Consider the following 20,606-nt stretch of genomic DNA (forward strand, 5'->3'; position numbering starts at 1 on the left):
ATTATATCATCCACTAGATGGCACTGTGTAAGAGCTTTTCATTTTGATGCTTTCCTTTTGGAAAGCAAGTATTTTGTCAGTGTCAATGGAGACAGTGAAATGATAATGTTGGCCACAAAATGAATAATAGTCGGTGTGTAGTTTTAGTCTAATAGTAGAAGACAGCAGATGTGTAATTAAACATCTTTAGATTACTCTTGAAGGATTTTTCACTTGTATGGACAGGTTTAGAAATGGATCAGTGGAACCTTTTGGCCTGCATTGCATTTTTGTGCAGGTGGTTGGTGGATAAACAACAAATAAAATCAAATTAAATAATAAAAATACCCTTCATGGTTCATACTTATCGAACAACTAAATGACACGTGTTTAATTACAGTGTTATTATAAGTTTTGGAAGTTTTTTCCCACCCAGATCCACACTATCCTGGATGTTTGTTGGATGCAGGAATCAGAAAGGAAAGCAATCAAAGGCTGAGGAAATAAGCAGAGCTGCAATATGCACAGTCAAGGTTTAGAGGTAAACGAGTCAGTCAGAGTCAGAGACTGAAGGTAAGTGACTGAGTGATACTGTAACTTTAAGAGAGAGGTGGGCTGCGCAGAAATGACGCAGGAATAATAATGAAAAGGATGCTTCAAAATTCCACACACCGACTGCAGCGTGTGTGGTTAACGAGCAGCCCAGTGAATACACACAAACAAGAGGAATCCCACAGAGCGCTGGGGCACTTTAGATGCAGATGCACGAAAGAAAGGCTGTGTGCTGGAGAGCTCAAGTTAACCTTGCAGACCATTTGATTCATTCAACTCAATAGAATAGAGACATCTCTATAGTGGAGTATTGACTTTGGACAAGTCAGATTTGTTTGGAGAGTTTCTGATAGTGGAATGAACAATTGCTTGAAAATCGTTTAGGTGAAAAAGTGACACTTTGTTAGTCTCAGAACATTTGGAAGAACCTGCACCATGTTGCGCTTCTCGTGTGTCTGCGTGTTCATTGTGTTGCTCCAGTCTTGCTCGAGTCAAGTGAAAGAGGACGTGGACGTGCTCGTGCTGCTTCCTCGAAGCAACTCGTATATGTTCTCGATCGCACGGGTCACACCGGCCATCGAGTACGCGAGGCAGCAGCTGGCACAAGGGCTCTTGTCCGGGCTCAATTTCAGCGTGCGCTATGTCACCTCCGAGTGCGGCGTGGATGCGCTGTACGCGCTGGTGGACCTCGCGCGCCACGAGCGCCCCGACCTGATCCTCGGTCCCGTGTGCGAGTACGCCGCTGCGTCCGTGATCCGCGTGGCGACGCACTGGCAAATCCCCGTCATATCAGCAGGTGCCCTGGCGTACGGCTTCAGCAACAAGAGCTCCGAGTACGCGCTGCTTACGCGCACCGCACCGAGTTACCTTAAGATGGCCGGGACGTTCGCCACCATGTCGAAGCAATTCGGCTGGAAGAGCGTGCACCTGATCTACCTCGACGACAAGGAGGAACGCAACTGCTACTTCACCATTGAGGGGGTCCACGCGCTCCTGGAAGGCCATCACGATATCTCTGTCTCCATGATGCACTCCATAGAGCCGCTGGCGTATGTGGACGAGATCATCAAGTCTATATATGAGCATGAAGGTAGTAACCCATGTACATTTATTATTATTATTATTATTATTATTATTATTATTATTATTATTATTATTATTATTATTATGTTATTTCTATTATTATTATTGTTATTATTATTATTATTATTATTATTATTATTATTATTATTATTATTATTACATTTAACTTTAGAACCGACATTAGACTTCAGCTTCCAGTCAGTATTTTTTTAATAACACGTCTGCATTGCTTCATAACATCACAACTTCTGTTCAGATTGGTAAGAGGTCATCTGAGTCATGTCGGGGAAAAATGATCAGAATTTTAACAGAGCAAAAGTTAAGGAATGTTCAGTACCAGCTGTATGATTAAACAGTCCCTCGAGCATGCACAGACATTCTCCCCCTTCAAGTCTTGCAGATTAAAAGAAGTACAGACATGCAATATGCTGTCCTCGTCCATCAGTGCTATTTAGATGATTATAAGAGACTGTCAAGCTTTCAGAAAGATTTAATATAAACTTCTTACAAATATTTTTTTTCCATCCTGCATCACCTTTCTTCAGCTGTAGAAGCTGTAGTACAAATTCAGTAACTAGAATAAAACTCAGAAGTTATATTGATATGTAGCTGGGATCATCTATCTTCTTTGCAATATTTGTAATTATGAAAGTGTGGAATGTAAACCTGCACCTGCAGACATTCGCTGGGAGTCTACTTGTTGATCTTGGTAAATACCCAATTCGCTACCTGAATACAGGTATTGAATACTGTGGTACACAATTATAGCTAGCTCTATAGTGTGGATACACCGTAACACACCGCACCATGTTGTACACATGCAATTTGTTTTTCTTTCCTCACTATGGAAAAAAAGTGTTTTCAGTATACAAGACACAGAAGGTTGTTGATCTGTCAGATAATATGTTTATATTCTTTGACCTGTTGCTCTGTATTCACATATGTTTGGTAACACACAATGCTTCTAATAGCGGTACCAGAGGGATTTATCATTAAGGAGATGCAGCAGTGCTTTAGTCATTTAGTTTTTAATCTATACACTCGACGCCATCGGATCATGCTAATCCTGCCATCAACACCATCATGCCTGTAGCTTTTTAACTCATGTAACTGTCAGAGCTGCATTACATTGTGGATGTATGAGTACAGTGGGTAAGCATACATTAATTCTACATTGGATTTCTCAATAATGTGGTTTAACGTCTCTAGGTATGTTTAGGAACTGACGGTAAACCCAAGCGCTATCTCTCATGTTTGAGATCATTGAAATGTTTCTTCTGTTATCATCATAAGAACTGTGTGAGCAATGTGACCTTCTGTGACACCACACAACTACAAATTTGAAAATACAGCACCAAACCACAATTTAGTACCAAAATTACCAAAAATTACTAAGCACATTACAAATATTTCAGTATAAAGAAAACTTAATGTGCTTGAGGGTGAAAAAGTTTGGCCAAACATCACGGTTTATGAATTGCACATTCTTGCATTTGTTAAGTTATAAACTATTGTATGCTACCTCCATGACTTCAATCTGTTTATAAGAGTTGTAATGAAGCTATTCCCAAAAAGCACCAGTGAAGATGCAGCTCCTGATATCCATGTATAGAGAATCGTATGCTGTGGTCAGATAAGACCAGTAATTGACATTTTGGCTGTGCACATCAACATGTTAAGCAACACAAAGGAAGCTGGGAACAATGATAAAGCACCTGATAACCACTGTATGCTTTAGTTCTGTTTTTTTTTTTCAGTAGTGGTCCAGGGGTGTATGTGAAGATTGGCCTTTTAATTTCTAACAGGATATTAAAAGTGTATTGCAATGACCATTTCAGTCCCCAGATTTAACTGCGAACAAAACCATGTGGTCTAAATTGCAGATGACATTGCTGTTCTTGGCTGCACCAATTAGAAATGAGTAGGATGCCAAAAGTTTGAAAAATGATCTGTAAAAATTTCCCAATTAAACTTCTAGCCCCATATTTGTAAGCTGACATAATATAAATCAAAAACGTCATTCTGATAATCAAATGTGCAACAAATGTGCAAATAATTCTACACTGTATTATAACAATACACTACAATATGCTGATATCAGATCTGTAAAATACAAACTGACAAATGGGAAAATTTGAATTTTTCCCCTGCCATTTGTTGCTTGATCACAATTCAGAAATACACTAAGAAACACTTATAAGTCATCAACCCAGGATTTACTCTGAGAACCGCCCACACAGACCAGGAATATCATCTGCTTTAACATGATCCACCGCCCCCATTACATGTCTTACTAGAGCAGAACAAGACTACAGAACAGGCAGAGAGAGAATAAACATCAGATCACTGTACAGTTCTACACATCACAGGATATTGTAACGTTAAACCAATATTTATTGCTCAGTTATACTGATCATCTTCTATTCTGACATCAGCATTCATCATTGTTTGTTTTTTTCTTAACAGACAAAGTCTAACTAAAAAGTAATGATTTTATACCCTGTAAATCTGTGACCACGCTTATATATGAATCTGCCATAATTATTATGAGGAAATATTTGATGCTTATAAATGGCTGTAGTAGAGGGTTTCTACAATAGCCTACTGGTGTTATTAATAACTATACTGAACCTGTCTGGTGGTAATTTCTTAATATCCTATTAATAGGCTTGTTTATATGTGATGGGAGTGGTATCTTTCAGATTGACTCCGCCCCCATGCACTAGGTTAGAGGGCACATTGAATGGATTGAAGAGGAGGAATATGATGTTAATCACATGCTATGGCCTCCAGCTATGATCATCACAGACATCTCAACTCAGTTGAACACCTACGGCAGGTCTCGGAGCAACGTGCTAGAACGCACTCATCACCACCAGTTGGTAGAATGGTCAGACCGCTGGAATTGAATCCTAGACATAGCAAACCATTTCAGGTGGTTTGGAGTGACTCAGAACAAACAAATTATTTCTCATCCATTTTGGTCCTAATTTTTTTGCCTAGATTACTATTCATTGGGTAAATCCTTCATGCCGATGGCTCTGCGCAGGCACGAGGGGATCAAAAAGACATAATCATAGTCGTTTTTAGAATCATCGATCACCAAAACCTGTGCTTAATAACTGTAAATAATTTTCGATCTGCTTTATTTACGCAAGACTTAGTGGGCTATTTTAAAGCAGTCAGAAGTCACACGCTTTGCAAGCTCTGGTTGTTCTTTCCATTCATTATGCCCCGGAAATCTTCTGAAAATAATTGTGCAAGCCTGGCTCCAAATATCTCATCACTGTCTTTTATCATTTGGGTTTTGTCCTAGATTGCATTTGGTGATCTGATGATAACACCATTCAGTGATACTACCTTGACATAACGATCGGCAGTGTTCTCATGAAGTCACAAAAGCCTTTCTATTCCAAATTCAAATCAGACAAATCAGGAGGAGTAACCCAGCATGACTGTCTTAATCATGTGGATTTTGCCATGGGCTGCCAGTGGCACCCAGCTAACTTCTTGTAACTGCAATACTACTAGTATTCCACATGCAGCAATAATTTGTGTTGCAGAATGATGACCATGAGGAAGGAGTGAGAGGAAAAACAGTCTGGTGATGTCTCTCATAATACAGTTACACATTACGGGTCGAATTTTGCTGGTCTTATCTAATGGAGCAGCCAAGAGTAGATCATCCTGACTGCCTTGAGAAATGTTTGTTTCCAGGTAAGACATATAGTGTAGGTGGTGCTACTTTGGGACTGACAATCTCAGCAGTACCATCTGTTTGCTGTGCCTGAAACAAACCCGGTGAACAAAATGGACACATTTTCAACAAAGAAAAATGCAAATGTTCCAATGAGGAGTGATTGTTACTCTCCCACCATTTTTTTAAATATCTGGAATTGGATCATATCCAAGAATGATTATGTACTTAGCTTATTTTGGGGATAAATATTTACAACTTCTTGGCTAGCCAGCACTGTTTTAGGATGTTAGTCATCTACTTATGTTGCTTGCTTCTGGGTAAAATCAGCCTGTAAGCAGCTGGCCATTTTCTTTTCCATTCCTTCTGATATAAACCTGTAAACATTAGCAGCTATCAGTGGTTATCAGTGTATAATGGGGAAGCAAGCAGCAGGGAAGCTACTGTGCCTATTTCCCAGCAGCAGGATATGCAAAATGAGATCACATGAACAATATATCAGGCACTTTTCATATTCTGGTGGTCTTTCATATTCTGGAGGTATATCAGGGTGGGGAAAAATCTCTGCATGTTCACTGCATTACTTAATTAAGTGTTAATCAAATGTTTTTAAACTTGATATTTTAAAGCTAAACAGTGAATGACATTTTCAATAAACAAACTTCAGTCATAGATTAGAACAACTATGTTTCCCAGATAAAATCTACTCATTATGAAGAATCTGGTAGCAATGCACAGTTACTAAGCAACCCATTGCTACCATTTGTTTTACAATTACAGGTCTATGCATGTCACCAAATAGATTTTGTTTTCTCTCCTGGAGAGTTTTTTGTTTTTGAACTTTCAGAAATAAGCTGGAAGGCTTCACTGGGAACATAGACATGGCGATAAAGATGGCAGTAATATTGTCTATAAGTTTTTAGGTGTTTAGTCCTAAATCTGTTGAGATTATAGGTGTGCTCACACAAATCTAGTTAAAAAAAAGTTGTAAGTTTTGATTCATATAAAATTCATTCATTATTTTTGATAAATTAGGACCAGAACACAACAGAAAAATATTTAACGATAGGATTGTCACATGTGACCCATGGTACGGTACGATGTATTAAAACACACATTTAGAGTTAGGATTTAATGCATAACATCAAAGTTAGTACCTTTTTATTACTTTCATTACAGCAGATGTATACAGTCATACCCTTTCTTTCTTTCTTTCTTTCTTTCTTTCTTTCTTTCTTTCTTTCTTTCTTTCTTTCTTTCTTTCTTTCTTTCTTTCTTTCTTTCTTTCTTTCTTTTAAAACTTGTTTCAAAGTGCTGACACACAGGTGACTTCTTCCATAAATGCAAAATAAACATCTCATGACAGAAAACCTCTTTATGTTTAATTAGACATGTTCTTTTATTTCTCTTTCTTCAGTTTTTAGGTTCTTGCATTAATAAAAACCTGTGATTTGAATTACATTTAACCAAATGAACATTCAATAAATATAAAACCACTTACAGATTAAAACGATTTGGTGTTAATGAAATGATCAGAGACACCTATTCGGTTAATCCAACTTACTTAAGTACAGTTAAGAGACTAAAACTCATCTCTTTCCTTTAATGTTTGCATTGCTTATAAAGTGTCTCATTACTCTTAATTCTGATTATAACATTTCTTGATGTTAAGTGTGTTTCTTGGAGTCTGTAGGGGTGCATGAAGTAGCTTAGTAGTTAAGGCATTACAGCACTGCTCAGAAGGTTGTGAGTTCAAATACCAGGTTCTTGGGCCCTCTTAACCCTCAGCTGCATTTAAGGCATTTGGCATTTGACTCCCTAATCCAGAGAAACTTGAATTTTAAAGGTCTTGCTCAAGGGGCTCAGCTTGGTGGTCCTGGGATTTGAACTCACAACCTTCCAATCAGTAGTCCAACACCAAATGCGAGGCACTCTGGATAAGGTTGTATGCCTTTAACATTTAAACGATACTAATAGATTATTTATTTACCTGTCATTTCGGTGGCTAATACGGTGTTAATGAATCGACAGGTGCCTGCAAATTCCTGCAGCAGTATCATAACGTATCCATCGCATTACAAAAGTAGTTCATTCTTACCACTCTAAAGTTGATTATTTTCCCATAACAGCACTTCTCAAAGTACTTTAGTCCTCTTGTACCACAGCGTTGTGCCAGTGATTACACTTATTTATAGGTACATTTATCCTAGATCTGCACTGCCTTTAAAGAAAACCCTTTATAGAAAGAATATGTTTACGTACATATGTTATATAGATTGGGATTCTCACACAATATTCTTTTGTTGCTGACATTACCCTCTGAAATGTTTTCATTGAAGCAATTAAAATCATCGGTTGTTATGTAAGATGATGTATTGTTATGTAACCAACACGCTAGGCTTGAGATTTCTATATACAGTGAATCAAGTGTACATGAGATAAGTGTTGCAATGTGTTGACAGTGAATGACATGCACTTCATGCCATGAGCTGGCCCAGTACAGGTCTGCTAAGTGGTCCTTGGGGGGTGTAGACGAGGGAATTTACTGAGCAGAGATATTATTCCTAAGCAGAGTTATTATATGCATGCCACAAGTTTGTACAGCAGCATTGTACACATACGTGCCCTTACGGCACCGCGCTTTCAAAACGACCCTCGGGCCTGTGAAATGTGGCACGGCTGACAGTGAGCATGCCATGTGCTGCCCCTCACATTCCGCAGCTCATTTGTAACTAGTGTCAGTGGGAAAATCCAGATTTCTGAAATATTGCTGGCTGGGGTTGTACCCCATGGAATCAGCGTGGAGTCAATACAGGGCCTGTAGTGTTGTACACACTCTGTAATTAAAGGGTGCTATAGAGCACGAGTACTGAGGTGAAGTTTGTCCCACACATCGGAGGATATTTCAGGCGGCACGCTACACTGACAGAGTTGTGGGGAGTGTTCCAGAGCTCTGAATCTTCCTATTTATGGGACACTTAAAGATTTTTTTTAAAAATCTGTTTGCATACTTGTTTGTTTGTTTATTTATTTTTGACCACTTTGCTCCATGGGAAAATATTTCATACACCAAACTTTTTTTTTTTTTTGGTTATCTGTGGAAAATGAAGCTATTTTGCAACATTTACAAGGCATATGCTTTGCATAACTACGTGTAGATGCTGAGTTACCATGTACACTCCGGATGACATAAATATGTTCCTGGCAAATTGAATGGTTTGGTAACCTTTGATTAAAAGCCAGTGAATATAAGTTTAACAAAGTTGGGCACTGAGCACTGTGTCAAGAAGGAGCTCCTTAATATGCAGTTTTTGATTCATGGATTAAATTGCTTATGAGAATGGTGTGATTTATTTTCCTCCCATTTCACGCACATGAGCAGAAAATCACATGTAAACAATTCATTATTATGTCCGGCTGTAAAAAAACGGAAATGCACGTACACGGCCCTGCCAAAATTGCAGGAAAACACAGTGACATCATCATCATCATCATCATCATCATCAACAAATACAAAGACTTTAGCAAGGTTACTCACAAATTGCTAATAAGCTTTTCCCCCCCTTTATTTTACAGTGATAATCATGTGCACACATACAGATGTGGTAAGGGAGATCATGCTGATGGCCCACAGACAGAAACTGACCACCAGTAACAGACTCTTCTTCAACATCGAGTTATTCAACTCCTCATCGTATGGTAAACCTCTTACACACTTTGTCTAATACGACGTGGTGGTAGAGATAGAGAGCTTATCTGCATAGTCATGTACAGTAGATCCACCTCAGTGTGCTGTGTTCACACTCTGACCCTGAAAAATTCAGGACAACACCTCCAGCTCTTCTGTTGGAGAGAGATTACCATCAGGAACTAAAGGCTCTAACGAGACTGTGTTCAGGACAAGGGCTAACTATACAGAAGACATAACTGTACATCTGATCATTTAAATAAAATTATTTTGATTACTGATTTCATTTAGTGAATTATTTGTTTAGATATTTATCCATTTATTTGTTTAAATACAAAAAAAAAGTCCCAAAAAAAAAAAAAGATATTAAATGAATATCCCGTGTTTCGAACAGTGTGTGTTTATCTTTTGTGATTTGTTCATGTAAATAACAAAACAAAACAAAAAAATCCCCAAAATATTATTTCACAGGCGATGGATCTTGGAGAAGAGGAGACAAATATGATAATGAGGCCAAGGCTGCATACGCTTCTCTGAACACGGTGACACTACTGAGGTCAACCAAGCCCGAGTTTGAGAATTTCTCACAGGAGATGAAAAAGAAGATCGGTGTGGATGTTTGTGAAGGCTGCAGTAATGTACGTAAGTCTTTAAAACAGAACAGTACGCTAATATTCTTTGTATTCTTCGTTGTTCATGTTAGAAAATGATTCTGTACAATTTCAGTTAATTACGTTAGAGCTTATTTGTCTAGTTGATTCTTGTATTCAATGTAACACATCTTCTATATCATCTTGTGTGTATGAAGCACTTGTTATGAAGTGATTAGTTAATGCATCGACTCCTTTTAAAGGCTTTAAAGCATTAACGGTTTCACTCGCAGAACAAACTCATGAAGAGGTTCATGAATCTTTACAACGTGTACTGTTTTATACTGTGTATTTCTTTTCTGTTCCTATTTCAATTCTAAACCTAATCTGTTCTGTCTGATCTGGAGATCTGTATTAACAGCACAATCACAGAAAGGTTGGAGAACGTATTCTGCATGTCCATTTTCTCCTTAATTTGACCAACCAGCCGTCTCTCCACTATCATATAACAGTTACCAAACCAAGCAGGGATTAGAGACACGTGAAGCTGAACTCCTGCTCTTGCTACGTCACAGAGCCACATCACACATTTAGAGAAAAGTTCTGGAAATCTGCCCTCTTTCTCATACTTGTCACAAATGCCCACATTGGCTAGTGTTGCTATGACTGACAAAAGAGAGAGAGTGTGACATCCCTCCCACCCAGAGAACCTAGCCAATTAGTTTGCTCCCTTGGCTCCTGGCCACCCGGGAGCCTGTATCCTGTTATTTTGAAGTGTTTGAGGACCATCTGGACTTACCCAAACAAACTTTACAACATTATCACAGCACATCACTAAAATCACTCAAGTAACGATGAAATAGATCATGTACAGTATATATATCAGCACCAACAATAAGAAGAATAAAAATATCGATAATGAATGTATTTCATGTTTTTTCATCACTATGTATTCTTAGTGCTTCTCATCATGCAATAAAAGTGTTAGAGTGTAAGAGTGTCAAAAACGCACAATATGGACACAATGACAGAAAAAAATAATAGGAATGGAGAGAAATTTATTTTTTTGGTCAGTACACTAGCACCACCTAGAGGTAGTCCAGTCAATTAAAGTGACTGTCTATTGTGACCTGATGAGGATGTGTAAATGTTCAAGCTGGAACAATATAGATAGAATTCTTTATTGTAGCATTAACATTCTTGAATAATAGGAAATGAATATTTCATGTGGAGTTTGAATAGAGTTTGAATCAGATTCCATAAAGGATTGTAGGAGTGCTGCAGAGTGACAGTATACAAGCATCAGCGAAATATGAGTCTAGGCATTACGAGATGCCATGGCAAAAAAAAAAAAAAACATCTTTGATGAATTGGCTTGGGGAGGTTAATAAGTTCAGCAGAGTCCTTGCCACTTTTAGCTGGCTCACTTTGCCAAATCAGCAGGAGCCTCAGAAAGCCTGAGGTGGCCTTTGGTTAGGGACGGCTGGCTGGTGTATTGCTGTCAAAAAAACAACTGCACATGAACAAAGACCATTCTTATTCCTGATACAAATGTCAAGCCTACAGCGAGCCAAGCACAATTACTTTATTGTATAAGCCCTACACTTTACACCTCCCTAGTGAAAATATGCCCTTAGAGGCCAGAAGTCTGAGTTTAATTTGCCAGATCACAAATATGTCAGGGGCTGGTTTGCTTGTAGCAGAGGCTTGTAACATCTGTCCGTTTATGCCGAGTCTGGTGTTGTGTCGATGCATACTAAATTACTCACTACGCTAAAGAATAACTGCTTTATTCATTAAGGAAGGTGATAACTTTTTTGGATCGCCTTACAGTCAGGTCGTGTTCTTTCGGCGAGCCAAGACTGTTTTCAGCAATTCATGCATGCTGCATATGCAAAGTGCTCAGCATATGTATGAAAACATTTTAATGAATGCTTGCCTGTCTAAATCAAAAGATAAAAGATGCTGTTTTTTTTATTGAGGTGATCAAGGTGAGCTAAGATGAATTAATATCATAAAAGAGAATTGGAACTTGAATCCTTAAAACAAATCCAGTGACAAAACTGCTTTACCGATTTTTCTAAACATCCACAAACACCAGAGACACAAAATCGAGCGATGAACGAGTGAAGGGACAAATCTGCAAACGTTGGGAATGTTCCCAATCAGAGAAAAAATGGCTTATAACTGCGTCCCTGTCTGCATTATCCATTAGATACAGCAGGATTTGTACAAAGAGAGATGTAGATAAGAGACAAAGACACTCGTGCTGCAGCTTCAACAAAGCACTCCAGCTCTCTGCCCACGCATCATTATATAGGACGCTTTTTATAACAAACCGAGCGACCTGCTGGAGCACCGTTCAAAATCAAACCCTACCAGACCTAACGGGTTTGAAATAATTATTCAAGTTCCCATTACATGGCAAATATTTGTATGCACCGATGACCAGTAGGTGGGTCTGTTGGATTACAACACAGTTATTGGACAAGTATAATATATTTTATTATTACAGAAGTGTTTTCCAGAAACAAAAAGACATAAAATCATAGAGAAAAGACTTATTAACGTAGAGGTGACAGTTTCGATGGGTAGCAACATTTATGTTTTTTTTTTTATTATTCTGCTTTTTGAATTTTTTTTAAAAATTCACAAATGATTGAAGATTATTGCAAATCACAAATTAGCACTGGATTGACAAGGCTTGGCATGAGTGTGTCAAAAGGGTGGTGATTTCTTTTTAGCATTATCTCAGCCCTTGAATGTGCGTCACTTGCAGTCTGTCAATTTGAAGCTTGGCAGTGATATTAATCCTGAGTACTTACACTTTTTTTTAAACACAAGTGTTTCAGAGAGGCTGTTTAAATGAAAGAGTCATATAGTGGCAACGTTATGAACTATAAATCAACGTTTGACTAGACTTCACTAAATCAGACAAAGTGTGAACAAAGTGCTACAATTTATAGGACACTTCTGCCTGATAATGGTTGACTGAGCGTGTCTCTGGAGACATATTCAATGCTGAATTAATCACTGCACTTCCATTCACCTCACAAACTGTGCACATAACGATAACACCGTACTTGATTGCCTATTTTTTTCGCTCAAAGAATGAACAGATGACTTTATTTATGGGGTGTTAAGGAAATCAGCAGTCTCATGGGATCTAAGATGGCTGTGACAAATTTGCAAGAAAGGACGGGAAGTCACACACCCAAAATGTATTATAGATAATTAAATTTTGTCTCATACTTCTTGAGCTGAACTGTGTGTCACCATGTTCAGGACACTCAGTTACACAATGTTGTCTGAACCAGTGAAACCGACCCTTGTTTTTTTTTTTTTTGTTGTCTGTTAGCTACATTTAAATGAAAGCTGTGTTATACGGTCGTAAATGTATGCCGAGACTGGATAATTCTGCACCAGAGCGAGGAAGGTGACATGCGGTTGCTCGTTTTGGTGCGTGTCCCAAAGGAAAGGGCTACAGGCCTTCAGAAACACTGAAGTCTAATGAGCATAAGAGCATAGGTTTGGTGCCTTTGAGCAACCTGCCTTAAGTTTATTCTGAACAAACACATAAATGCTAATACTAACAATGAATCTGTTATTTACAAAAAAATGACCTAAAAACCAAAAAAAAAAAGAAAAAAAAAAAGAGTCATAAGAGGCATAAAACCTTTCCTTTCCTTTACAAAGTAATTTGTCCAGAAGGATTTCTTCATTTTAAAAAGGCTGCAATCTGTGAGAGAACAGAGCATAAATCAAGAACCCACAAAAAGAGTGGGCTCTTTCCAGAGTAGATGTCACCCCTTGTTTTAACATCTCTTTCTTATGACACGTCAGGCTGAAGCTCTGGGTGGTCTCTATGGCTGGCTTTTCCTCAGCAACCTGACTATCAATTCAGTGAGGATTCCCAGGCTTTTGTGGAATTGTTTTCCCCCAATACTTGGCTACAATATTGTCTGGTCCAAATAGAGGAGGGAGCGAATCTGACCCGGCTGACTGGTTCCATTCTTCCTACCACAAGGCAGGCCATTAAGACAGAGCATTTTTCTCTATATTTTTTGAGTAAAAGCCATAAATTAGGCCCAAATCTGAGGACTGAGACAGAGCCCGTTCACATATGGTGCGTTACTAAAGCTGTTACCAACAGCGCCTGATCTGAAATGCCAGCAGGGTTTATGTTTCACAACGACATATTTCAGATGTGGAATGTCCATCCAAATACATTGTGTTGCTGAATTGCAAAGTGCGCTTCCTGTAAAAACATTGTGGGCTTCATTATCTGAATGCTCAGAGACGTCTATGTGGCTCACACATCCAGAAAAGAACATGTATATAAACAGTCCTATAACTATATCAGCTTTTCCTGCTGTTCCACTCGTGTTAAGCAGTCGCCAGTGAACCTAAATACACGGTGATCCCCACCAGTCACTGAATCCTGAAGCAGCAGTCCTACTAAGCCTGGGTTTTAGTATTGTTTGCCTTGGGATGCTCACACACAACATAGCGTAACACAGGAATGGACCAATAGACCCTATCATAATACAAGCAACTATTCATGTTATTCCTTTGGTATTTGAATCTCTTGTGTATGTTTCATTCAGGCTTTTATTAGCAGCAGTTAAAGACTTTAGTGCTATCAGCAAACTACTATACTGTCCTGATTACATATAATTTCTGGTATATTCCTCAACTGATCGATGGATAAATTTAGTACATCGTAACTTAACGAAAACTAGAAGTTGTCCATGATTAAAGTAATGCTTGTGGACATAAAAGTACAGTGCATGCATAATAGGTAAAAAATCTATAATAAAGGTACAAAAATGTATGATTGACGGTGCCAGGATTTTTTCAGAGAACATACAGATGTGGAATATATACATGTAGAATATATCATGGACATAAATTACTATACACATAATATATAAACAAAAAAATGTAGTTTAATTCATAATTCTATAGTTAAAATGTATACATGTGCCAGTTAAACACGCTACTGTACTATAAATAAATAAATATCAGTGTGCATATATTATACATACAAGTATTATACAAATAAGTAAGTTTGTGTGTGTGTGTGTGTGTGTGTGTGTGTGTGTGTGTGTGTGTGTGTGTGTGTGTGTGTGTGTGTGTGTGTGTGATAAATAAACCATGGGTAATTTTTGCATTCTGAACATTTTATGTTACTATATATTTTAAAATCCACTGTAAAATAAATATTTGTACTATCTAAAACTACTTTTTTCTACCACATGCTTTCATATTAAATACTAGGTACTTTGTTGTAATAAATTTATACCAAAAACATTTTTGCAATTTCTGACATTAAACTGTAAGGGGATTTTAACCTGTTTTAAGCCTTTAGCTCTTAATATGTTTTAGTCTTTATTTATTTTTTGCCCTTTTTTGTTACAGATAAACATGTTTATGGAGGGTTTCCATGATGCTTTACTGCTATATGCGCTCGCCTTAAACGAGACAATCCACAGCGGTTACAGTAAGAAGAATGGAACGGAAATCACACGTCGAATGTGGAACAGAACATTTGAAGGTACAGGAAAAAAAATATTTATTTATATTGCTGAGTGTTTCCTGAAATGTGTGACCATTCAGGAACACAGATCTGTGATGGAACCAGATGGGAAAAAGTAAACAGTAGCACGCTTTACGGTTCACATTAGAAACTTAATTTTAGATCAAATTAATAAGCCCAACATCCTAAAGTGTATGGAATAAAAATATCAATATCAATCAATATCAATACAATTTTTAATTCACTTAAGTAGTAAACAAAGTTGTCAAATATTCTTTCATTCATAAGCTTCACTTCCTAAGCAGGTGATCAGCCCTGTCTGCTGCACGAGCTGTTTCCATCAACCGCAAAAACCAAAACCAATAACATAAAATAACAATGTTTTAAGGGAATCATCAGGAACAGGGTCATGTTTTCTTGTTAAATGAAATAATATTTTAAAAATGTCAAGAATTTGGGAACACAGACACAGGGATGAAATTACCATTTCTGCAGACTGTGCCAACAAAACCGACGGGAGGCGGATGAGATTTCCTGTTGTATTGGCCGCCTGGAATTTTCTCGAATGTTGCCGGTGTTTTCCTTGGAATGTCTGACTATTTTGGCTAATTAATTTTCACATTCCTTGCATTCTATTGCACAGGGATTACTGGCCAGGTGTCTATAGATGCCAATGGTGACAGAAATGGAGATTTCTCCGTTATAAGCATGACAAACGTTGAAACTGGAATGCATGAGGTAAGAGAACTGCTTGATTATGCCTGTAGGGTATGTGGACAGGAGGTTGTGAATACTATTATAGTGTTATAATAAATTACACGTTTTTACACAGTGTCATTTTAACCACTTAAACTCCCTGAGTTTTAAACTATTAAATAGAGTTGTTAAAGTGTAAGTATGCATCCACTAAGTGGTCCATGGTGTTTTAAATGGTCGTTAACAAATGACTTTCTGATTATAGGACCTTATTTGTTTAAATTTCTAGATGTTATTAGGCTCATTTTAAATTATTCTCCTGAAGATTAATATCATATACAAGGCAATGTACCACTGCTTACGTGTTAAAGCCTTCGTAAGGGAATTCCGATGAGTCTACATGCTCAAAACATGCAAGTGCTTTACCATACATACTGTAACCATCAATATATTCTGCCAACCAAGGACCGTATTCAGACTTGAGTTACATATGAACAGTGAATAGTTAATACCAAAATTGCACCAATTGGTAATCAGACCCCAGACGTAACTCTGGATCTGTGTGCTGTCAGACATTTTCGGGGGGTTGTGCACGTCTATCCTTTAAACCACAGAGACGTTTTCTGTCCAGAAGACAAAAATTTGTCAATATTTGATTAATTTGACCAATTCAAACACTGAATTAAGAGCATGATACAAAGAGTTACATACGGTGTTTAAATTTGAATGTAGTATCTCACAGCCACATGTCATCCAAGAATAATTATATTTCTTCTCAAGTCATTTGTTCTAATTCTCCAATAGTTCAAACAGACTTTTATCACCCTGCCGGTTTCCCACTAGATCCTCGTGCATACAGTAGGATGTGCCGGATCAAGTGCTATTTTATCTTAAGCGTTAGTCTAAACATTACAGAAAAAAACGTATGTCAGGTACTGTACAGCTTACTTCTGAAGTAAAATCATTCACTATGAAAGCTACAACTAGCAGCAGGTCATTTTAGTAATGCGTAGCTGTGTAAACTGTCCTGTTATAAAAAATTTACATCTTTTAACCTTAAGCATCCAACTCTGAAGTGTTTGAGGCTCTTTTTTGTAAGGCTCTTCTTTATCAGCTTCTTTGTGTTACACGGCTATTTTATCTGAATTATTGTGTCTTTTGTGTTTGCTTAGACTGTCATGAACTACTTCGGCACTAATGGAAGTTTTCAGGTCTTACCTGGCTTTAATACTGAACGGTTCACACTGCGAGGAGCACCGAGGCCACCTCTCCCAGAACACGATGACCAGTCATGTAAATTACCTCTGATATCTCGGTCTTAATGTCTATAATGTGACAGTTTTAGGCTACATGTTACTAATAACTTCATTTTCTCTCCTAAGCAGGTGGACTAGGATTATCAGCAGTGACTGGAATCATAGTTGGAGGACTTCTTGGAACAGCACTACTTTTGGCATTCTACTTTTTTAGGTACAAAATAAAATAAAATATTGTTTAGGACTAACCATCTAAAACAATTTCTAGTATACTAGTCATTGTTAGGAAGTGTTATTTTGTTAAAAACTCTATTATACTTTATGGAAGTACACAGAAATACTAGGTTACACACCTATTAGAGTGCAGAGTAAAGTAAACAAAGTGAGGAAAGCAAAACTGCACATGTTAGTATTTAGACCTGAGAATCTGAGACTCGAGCCCAGAGCAAACGTGAAGACATGGCAGCTCTCAAGCTACTGTTTGAGATGTAACGGTGTAATATGACGTCTCATTCTGCTGCATGTCAAGATTCATTTCTCAGCATTTTCTACTCTGTATAAATGAGAAATAGAGCAATTTGGTAAACCTGATGAAACACAGAACTTTCTTAAGGATGTATTTCTTAAAGCTGGAGTCAGTACTGAAAATAACTAACAGACCTTGAAGCAGTTTTTTGCTTCCCAATAAGGGACTTCAAAATAATCTAACACATCTTTTATCTGATCTCCTTTCTCAATAACAAGGATGTTTATTTTATCATTATGTAGATGCAGGAAAATGTGCTGCATCCCGAACTTGATGTCCTTTAAACACTACAAAAAAAAAAAAAACATTTGATGGGCAGGAGTGAGGGACGTATTAAAGCCGCGTATTGTTTGAATGCTGATAAAAGACTGAAATCTTTTTTGTATGTGGCCAGTATAATAAATTTAACAACACGGTATCCACCTGCATTATTTAGCAGCTTATAAAATAGAACTTGATCAAGCACATCTTAATTTTTTTACATGATGAAATAGAGACATAAATAAATACAAATTTGTAGATATTGTCGAATAGTGTCCGAATTCTTCATATTTTTGATTCTGGAAAATCTTCCTGTCCAGTCCTGTTGCCCTATGGGATAGCTCAATGGTCATTGGTTCCATACTTCTGAATCTCTCAGTAATACAAATACTGAGAATTCAGATGTTCTTCTCTTTTGGTGTACTGCTTCTAACCTACTGTTTAATAGGGTAGCAGGAATATTCAAACACAGCACTAGACAGATTAAAACCCCTTGTTCACAAAGATATTTGCAGAATCTGTCAAATCTGTGGAAATTCTAAATGGGCCATACAAAACAATCCCTGATCTATCGAGGTGTATCGACTACAAACAACAAAATGAATCGATTATATGAGAATTCCACATTTCTAATCAAAATGAAGAGTAACGCATATATGTTCTTTAGAAAGAACTACAGGATAACCATTGAAAGGAGGGCACGGCGGGAACAGTGTGATGGAAAACATCGCCAGTTACGAGAGGACTCCATCAGATCCAACTTCTCAGCAGCATAGGTTCTGCCACATCACCAGACAAATGGAAGTGAAGGGGAAGGTGTGCATCAGATACGTCCAAAGACTCAATAAACACCACCCTTGGATTCCTGAAATATTTCAAGACATACTGTAGTGTTTTTTTTTCTTGTAAATGTCTCTTATTTTTGACTTTTGTAAACTCAGGAATGTTGTATTAATTAAGGAGAGCTGCTCTTAAAAGCTTGCTTCATAAAAAAAAAGGATCTGTCTGTTTTCGCTCAGCTACAGACTTTGTGCCTTTTAAGCAAGCTAGCTTTGGTGAGGAAACTGTCCCATTTTTCAGCAAGTCGACTGAAATGTTGGGTTGGTGGAAACTGGAAGCGATAAATTAGGGGCATCTCAGTGATTCAGATGAAAGGAGAGGAAGTAATTTGTTAACGATGAACTGTTCTTTTATTCATGCCTCATTATTATAAAGGTGAGGGATGAAAATCTTGCTTTTCTCTCATGGTTTGAGGGAGTGTTTGACAGGGACACTGATCGACACGATAATATTTGGAGTTAAAACCAGAAGATCATGAGCTTGTGTACAGTATAGTATAATAAATCGTAAACCTGAGAGTAGCATATTTTACACTTTGTAAAGTTTGCTGACAAATAAATCTAGATAATTTTAGAAGCCAGTCTGTCAGGTCATTGGGGAGATTTGGCTCTTAAAGTAAAAACAAAAACAACAAAAAACACTTCCTCATCAAAATCTTTTTGGAAAAAAAGCTATGTTTATAAGGAGAATTTATATTGCACATGTAAATGGTTAAAAATCATATATGTATCTAAATTTATTATGTCAGGAAATGTTCATAAGTACACTATCAGATTCATATCAAATGTACTTTTTTCATTGTGTCAAATGCTATATCCTAGGACTTTATTCAAGATTAATGTAATGGCAACTGTGTAAGTTACTGATGTAAGTAAATGGATCAACATAAGATTGTGATTGTGATGTTATTTATTGATTTTTTTTTGTAGAGGTTTTAATTTCCTAATTGTTGGTTTAATATTGTTTTTTTTTTTTTTTCATTTTTGTGGAACTAAAAAAAAAGGTTTTGTAAAAAAAAAGTTTATCTGCTTTTTCAGAGCACATTTTGCTTGATAACTGTGTACATGGCTTTGTAAACAAACCTAGTCAGAACTGTAACTTATTTATATTACCAGTACATACTGACCAATAAAGAAAATTATTTTAACCACTTGTAAGTTGAATGAAATTGAAATTTGATGTTGCAAAGAAAAATTAACAACAAAAACAGTAATAATAATAATAATAATAATAATAATAATAATAATAATAATAATAGTAATAATCATCGTCATCGTCATCATCGTCACTGCTAGAAGAATTATTAGCATCTGTGTCTGCTTCTGGCTACGAAGGCCACAGTATAGTGGCAAATAGCACAGGTTAGAAATTCCTCATGTATCTGAAACAGGGTGTGGGCAAACAATCTTTAAGTGCTGAGACTCTCTGGCCTGTTTTTCGGACCACAGATTAACACTACTCTTGTATTAGAAATGTCTAGCCTGAAATAGTTAAGCTACCACTAGTTGTGTCATAGATGATTTTACACTTTTCGAACAGGGTATATACAAAGCTGTGTAAATATTCACACATCCAGTGCACCAGAATGCACACATCATACCACATCCTCTTTGAGATATAGTGTAATATAGACAATGTCAGGCTACTGGAGCAAAGTTAGCAAATATACACAACAACAATGTACGGAAAAAACATTCATATTTACTGTAAGTGACACTCGCTTCTTATTATCATTGCAGTTAGATTGTACAGTATCACTTGTTTCTCCAATCCAAACATGAAGGTATCTATTATTTGTGAGAGTTTTGTGGCATTAAAAACTTGTACAAATAAATCTACAATGATCTACAATCACACAAGTCTACATACTGTACTGTACCTTTGTTAAAATTGCAGGTT

The 20,606-nt window shown here is 37.2% G+C and overlaps 1 protein-coding gene across 2 annotated transcripts; it reads left to right on the forward strand.

The window, feature by feature from the left end:
- Positions 1–576: 576 nt before the first annotated feature.
- On the forward strand, positions 577–18,849 carry npr3 (natriuretic peptide receptor 3). Of its 2 annotated transcripts, none has more exons than XM_027162725.2 (8): positions 577–1,621; positions 8,888–9,010; positions 9,471–9,637; positions 15,011–15,146; positions 15,772–15,866; positions 16,997–17,117; positions 17,207–17,294; positions 18,535–18,849. In XM_027162725.2, exons 1-8 carry the CDS (start codon positions 967–969, stop codon positions 18,641–18,643), a joined length of 1,494 nt encoding a protein of 497 aa, XP_027018526.1. In that variant the 5' UTR covers positions 577–966; the 3' UTR covers positions 18,644–18,849. The 2 variants fall into 2 exon arrangements, with proteins under 2 accessions (XP_027018526.1, XP_027018527.1); XM_027162726.2 differs by having other exon boundaries at positions 606–1,621; positions 17,210–17,294.
- Positions 18,850–20,606: the final 1,757 nt, after the last annotated feature.

This window comes from Tachysurus fulvidraco, chromosome 9 (genome assembly GCF_022655615.1).
Source record: "Tachysurus fulvidraco isolate hzauxx_2018 chromosome 9, HZAU_PFXX_2.0, whole genome shotgun sequence".
Taxonomy (NCBI): Eukaryota; Metazoa; Chordata; class Actinopteri; order Siluriformes; family Bagridae; genus Tachysurus; species Tachysurus fulvidraco.

Bases quoted from the DNA above. Each gene is read 5' to 3' on its own strand.
- npr3 (XM_027162725.2), top strand. From the start codon at position 967: ATGTTGCGCTTCTCGTGTGTCTGCGTGTTCATTGTGTTGCTCCAGTCT. The intron at 9,011-9,470 runs GTAAACCTCTTA...ATTATTTCACAG, and splicing joins ATTCAACTCCTCATCGTATG to GCGATGGATCTTGGAGAAGA. The intron at 15,867-16,996 runs GTAAGAGAACTG...GTGTTTGCTTAG, and splicing joins TTGAAACTGGAATGCATGAG to ACTGTCATGAACTACTTCGG.